The sequence below is a fragment of the Rattus rattus genome, chromosome 3 (assembly GCF_011064425.1).
Source record: "Rattus rattus isolate New Zealand chromosome 3, Rrattus_CSIRO_v1, whole genome shotgun sequence".
NCBI lineage: Eukaryota > Metazoa > Chordata > Mammalia > Rodentia > Muridae > Rattus > Rattus rattus.
In genome coordinates this window covers 35,842,346-35,848,603 of record NC_046156.1, presented here as the reverse complement: position 1 = coordinate 35,848,603, position 6,258 = coordinate 35,842,346, and the positions used below count along the sequence as shown (strand labels likewise).

Genomic DNA, 6,258 nt, shown 5'->3' with positions numbered 1-6,258 from the left:
CAAGGTGATTGAATTAACCTGTATTACCATTCCCAGTAGTAATAGTAGGGTTCGTAGTCTCATCTTCAGGAAGAGCAGAAGGCAATTTTCGAGTCAAGCGCTCAGGCACCCAAATTGGATTTTCTTGATTCTGCGGAAAAACACAAACAGCTCCCCTAGATCTCGAGATCACGGGATCTGGGCCACACCATTTATCGGTTAAGACATCCTTCCACTTTACTTCTGCATTAGTTATAGGTGTAGTAGCAGCATGGCGATCCGCGGCAGAGCGGCCATGCACATCCAAAATTAAGAAATTTAGAGTAAAAAGAGCTAAAGAAAGTTGTTCTTTTGGTGTTTGGCTGCTGGCAATTCCCTCTTTTTGTTTTTTTTATAAGCTCTTTTAAGGTATGATGTACTCTTTCCACAATTCCTTGACCTTGGGGATTGTATGGCAATCCTGTAGTATGTTTGACCTGCATTGTCTGGCAAAATGTCTGAAAGAACTTTGTAGTGTAGGCAGGCCCGTTGTCTGTCTTGAGACTATCAGGCTTTCCCCAGGCTGCCCACGCCTCTAAGCAATGACTAATGGCATTACGAGCCTTCTCACCAGTCATCAGAGTAGCATGTATGATACCAGAACATGTATCAACAGAAACATGAGCATATTTTAAATTTCCAAATTGAGATATGTGTGTGACATCCATCTGCCAAAGTTTTAATGGGATCAGACCACGAGGGTTAATCCCCACATGAGGAGGGTGGTGAAATTGAATACAATTTTGGCAACGTAACACCACATCACGAGCTGCAGCTCTAGAGATTTTAAATTTTTGTTGAAGAGTAAAGGCAGGTACATGAAACTTTTGATGAAATTCTCTAGCGAGGTCAACCGGAGCAGCATGAAAAATAAACTCTCTACGAGTACTAGCATCCACCAGGGCGTTATTACTGGTCATCGGACCAGGCAAATTAGTATGAGCTCGAATATGTTGTATGAAAAATTTATTTTTTCTGGCCCAAATCAAATTTTGTAATTCTAAAAGAATTTGACATACAGTACTAGTCGACCGAATTGGCCCTGCAATTTCAAGTGAGCGCACCGCATTAACTACATAAGCAGAGTCAGAAATTAAATTAAAAGAATCATGAAATCTTTTGAAAACTTCCAATACAATTTTACATTCTGTAATTTGGGGGGTACCTGGACCATATTGAATTAATACTGGTTCTTGAGAATCAACCATATAGGCACCTACACCTGTTTTGGAGCCATCTGTATAAATATCTAACGCTCCAGACAAAGGCTCTGAGGCAGTGATCTTAGGAAAGATCACTGGATGTTCAGTAAAAAATTGTAGCAACGGATCCTTAGGATAATGATTGTCAAACTCTCCATCAAAACTACAGCGCAATATGGCCCAATCATCTATCAATGCACACAATGTTTCTATCTGAGCAGTTGTATATGGTATAATAATTTTCTTTGGTGAAATACCAAAATGCTGAATGCAAGATTTAACGCCTAACACAGCAAGCTGTGCAACAGCAGAAGGGTAATATTCAAGGGTTTTATTAGGAGAAATATGGGGATATATCCAAAGAAGTGGACCTTGTTGCCATAATACTCCTGTAGGTTGACGAAAAGTTCTCAGTATACACAAAAGCAGATCTTCCTCTTCCTTGTACCTTTTTAGTATTGCCTTTTCTAATCTCTCTTCTACTTTCCTCAAGGATAATCGTGCTTCCTTAGTTAAAACACGGGGTGAAGTAAGCTGAGAATCCCCTTTCAGGATCTCATAAAGTGGTTGTAAATCTACATTAGGCATTTTAATATAGGGTCGAATCCAATTTATGCTTCCTAGTAATTTTTGAAAGTCATTTAATGTTTTTAAATGGTCTTTTCGTAATTCGATTTTTTGAGGAGAAATATTATGAGGAGTGATTTTTGTTCCTAAATATTCTCCCATTTGGCCCATTTGAACTTTTTCAGGTGCTATGAACAATTGATTGCTTTCAAGCGCCTTAACCACTTTCGCATAAGCTACTTCTAGGGTGCCATGATCCCTAGCAGAAAGCAAGATATCATCCATGAAATGAATCATCCTTAACTTTGGGAATTGGTCACGTACAGGCTGTAGGGCCTGTCCTACATAAAGTTGACACATAGTAGGACTATTTGCCATGCCTTGAGGCAAGACCACCCACTGATAGCGCTTATCAGGTTCCTCATTATTTATAGATGGCAAAGTGAATGCAAATCGCACGCTATCTTGCGGAGCAAGAGGGATAGAGAAAAAGCAATCTTTTATATCAATAATAATAATAGGCCATTCAGCAGGAATGCTGGAGAGTAATGGTATACCTTTCTGTATGGGACCCATTATTTGCATTTGAGAATTTATAGCTCTTAGATCATGTAATAACCGCCATTTTCCTGACTTTTTCTTAATAACAAATATGGGCGTATTCCAAGGTGATCTGGATGGTTGAATATGTCCTAATTGTAATTGTTCGGATACTAATTCGACAGCAGCAATTAATTTTTCAGAGGATAGAGGCCATTGAGGAACCCATAAAGGCTCCTCTGTTTTCCATGTAATGGGTATTCCCCCCTCAATGGCCCCTAGGAAAAACCCAGACCCGTTCTGTCATGTTTCTGTTTTGACCATACTAGGTCAACTCGTCCTTGTAAGTTCTTTCCCAGACCCTTTCTAGGCACGTAGCCCATTTTTTCCATCATATCTTGGACTTGTGGGGAATAATCATTTGTCAGTATCATGTTCAGCTCTACCAAAACATCTCTACCCCACAGCGTTACTGGTATGTCTATAACATAGGGAGTAATCTTTCCTGATCTTCCTTCTGTGTCTCTCCATGTCAATTCTTTGGAGCTCATTAAAGGAGCCATTTCGTACCCTAGACCACGCAGGGCCTGAGATGATGTTTGTGTAGGCCATCTGGGTGGCCAGTCATGAGCAGAGATGATACTACGATCTGCTCCAGTATCCAATAGACCAAGGAATGAACGTCCCTCCACAGTCAATGTTAACATTGGACGATCACCCAGTTCCAATGAGATAAAGGCAAATCGGGAACCTGTAGATCCCAAGCCCCTATCCCCTCTACTATTTTCAGCAGGAAAGCGCTTATGTAAGCTGGGCAGAAACAGCATTTGAGCGATTCTGTCTCCAGGGGAAATGGCAGTGACTCCCTGGGGGGAGGCTACCAGCACTTTTACTGTACCTAGATAATCAGGATCAATTACTCCGGGTACAATCTGCAAACCTTCCAGGGCAGAGGAAGAGCATCCCAACAATAGCCCAACTGTATCTTTAGGGAGGGGTCCTCTAAAATCCGTATCTACAAGCTGCACTCCCATTTGGGGAGTCAGTGCAGTCTGGTGGTGGAGTGGAGGTCCAGTCCTCGGAGCCTTTAACGCTCTCCTCGGTCCTTCGGTGGCGAAGGAAAGGCCAAGGCCTCTGATCGTCCTGTCCCTGTCTGTCGCCCTGCAGAGCCCCATATATTTGAGGGCCCTGGGGACGTGGGCCCCGCTGTCCGTTTTTTGGCTGTGCACCACCATATCCTGTCACTAGGGGTCGGCCATCCAGGTCTTTCACAGATCGACACTCACTTGCCCAGTGGTTTCCCTTCTTACACCGTGGACATAGTCCAGGCTGCTTGGGTCTATTGCTAACTTTCCCCCTACTCCTTTCAGGGCACTGTTTTCGATAATGCCCTTTACGGCCACATTGGAAACAGGTATCCGTGGTAGCGGTTTTCCCTAATTGCACCACAGCTGCTGCTAGACCAGCATTAGTCAATGGTCCTCCCAGTTCCCTGCAGACTTTCATCCAAATCTCTAAACCTTTATGTTTGTACGGTGTTATGGCAGTCCTACATTCTTTTGTACATTGCTCATATACCAGCTGTTTAATGAGCGGCATGGCTGCATCAGGGTCTCCGAAGATCTTGGTAGCGGCCTCTACCATGCGGGCCACAAAGTCTGAAAACGGCTCTGTGGGCCCTTGAAGAACCTTGGTAAGGTTCCCGGAGACTGCGCCCCTATTAGGCAGTGCTTTCCATGCCTTGATGGCTATTCCATTAATTTGGCTATAAACTTGCTCTGGATAACCGGTCTGGTCCAGAGCGAATCTCCCTAGACCCAATAGCATGTCAGCATCCCAATGTCTCTGAGGGTCTGCTCCTGAGGCCAGATTAATGGCGGCCTGAGCATTAGCATGTTCAAAAAGATAAGATTTCCAATCCAAGTATTGACCTGAGGAGAGGCAGGCCTTAGCCAGACTCCCCCAATCCCCAGGGGTGAGGCAATACCTAGCAAGAGCCTCAACTTGAGCCACAACAAAAGCTGCACTGACCCCATAAGTTCTAACCGATTCTGCCAATTCCTTTATAGTCTTAAAGTCAACAGGTTCATGATATCGTTGCCCATTGGCGTCCAAAAATACCGGGAAACCTAATCCCATTTCTCTCCATACCTCTGGGCAAAAGGAAGTACCTTTTGCAGGCCTCGCCATACTTTTATGTTGAGGGTTATACGGAGGTGCGGTTGGTATAACTGTTTTTTTGACTAATTGTCCGCCTCCTTGCCATGTGGCGTTAACGTGTGGCCAGTCCGGATCACATCTCTCCCCCTCATACTGAGCAGCCTCTTCCTCAAGATCAGCCTCATCATCCTCACTAAGCTCTGACTCATCTGACATTTCTAAAGTCAAGGCTTTTAAGGAGGGATATATCTTATCTATTTCCTGGTCCTGATTATCTTCTTTTTTTATCTCTGCCTTCTCTCTGTTCCTTTTGTCTCCTTTTCTTTTCCTTTCTTTCTTTTGGACCTTTTCTCCCTCTGACATACTTTCTTGATGCTCTGCAAGGATTCTCTGACCTGTTCTAATGACTTCCTCACATCGCTTATCCTCTAAACAAGCACGGACCATTCGCCAAAGAGGCTTTGATCCGGGTCTAAGCTTGCCCTCTGTGGCTTCTTTATCTAGATCCTTCCCAATTTGTCCCATGCTCGTAAGGTAAGAGATCCTGATACTATAAACCACGGAGCACAACGATCGCATTCATCAAGAAAACTTGACAAGATTTTCCTTTCAACTTTGAGCTTCGCCCGATTAAGGGCTCCTGGAGAGCTGTCAGGAGTGGGCTGGAATGTGAGCTTCCATACTCAATGAACTTATTTACAAGAGGTTTTAGCAAGCTGGCCTGTTTGTTTATACCCAACTCCGTAGCCTGGCACCTGTTGGCTACTCCGAGCAAGTGCACTCCCGTCCGGGAAGGTGGCAATTCAAAAAGAAAGCAAACCCACAACACAAAGACGAAAAAAACAAAATTATAAATCCTGCCCACAAAGGATCAACTTGAAACATTGCTGCAGACCGCAGACCTTTCAGCCTCTAACCCTAGGCTCCCATCGTCTCTGCTCACCTCCAGAGAACTTTATCGTCCCTTACCGGGAACTTTTCCGACGTCGCTCGTCCTGAAGGTTGAAGAGTTCTGAGATCCACGAGGATGTCCTCGTCCCCGTACGGGCCACCACTTTGTCGCGCCCACCTCGTCCGGCAAGGAAGACGCAACACGGTTGGATTCTTCTCAACAGCCTTTACTGCAGGACACCTTCTTTGTTGATACAGGGAGGCAGCGGCAGCCAGCCCTAAGTGTTACAGCTCCAAGTGTTACAGCTCTCAGTATTACAGCTCTCAGTATTACCGCTCTCAGTATTACGCTCTCAGTATTACCCCAGACGGCAAAGCCGCTCTCCTTTTATACACTACAGCATGCTAATATCCTTTCAGGGATTGGTTAGGGGCACGAGTCACCCCACTGCCATCCCAGCTACTTGTCCTCCAGAGATTGGCGCGGCATGAACCTGCATGAACCTCCATTAACATAGTAACGCCCCAGCCAGACTGACGCCAGGTGCAAAACCCCACGCATGCTCAGTACTGTTGTTAGGAGGGCGGCAGATTCACCTCATTATCATACAGCTGCTGCGCCGCTCCCTACACCCACCTAATATTTAAAATTGTTACTCAACTATTAAAAACAATGACTTCATGAGATTCATAGGTAAATCGATGAAATTAGAAAATATCATCCTGAGTGAGGTAATCCAATCACAAAAACACACATGATATGCACTCACTGATAAGTGGATATTAGCCCAAAAGCTGGAATTACCCAAGATACAATCCACAGACCACATGAAGTTCAAGAAGAAGGACGACCAAAGTGTGGATGCTTCAGTCCTCCTTG

The 6,258-nt window shown here is 44.6% G+C and overlaps 1 protein-coding gene across 1 annotated transcript; it reads right to left on the bottom strand.

The window, feature by feature from the left end:
* Positions 1–2,605: 2,605 nt before the first annotated feature.
* LOC116895749 (endogenous retrovirus group K member 7 Pro protein-like) lies at positions 2,606–3,154 on the bottom strand. Its single transcript, XM_032896918.1, has one exon. The coding sequence runs from the start codon at positions 3,152–3,154 to the stop codon at positions 2,606–2,608; it is 549 nt and encodes a 182-aa protein (XP_032752809.1).
* Between the last annotated feature and the right edge of the window lie 3,104 nt (positions 3,155–6,258).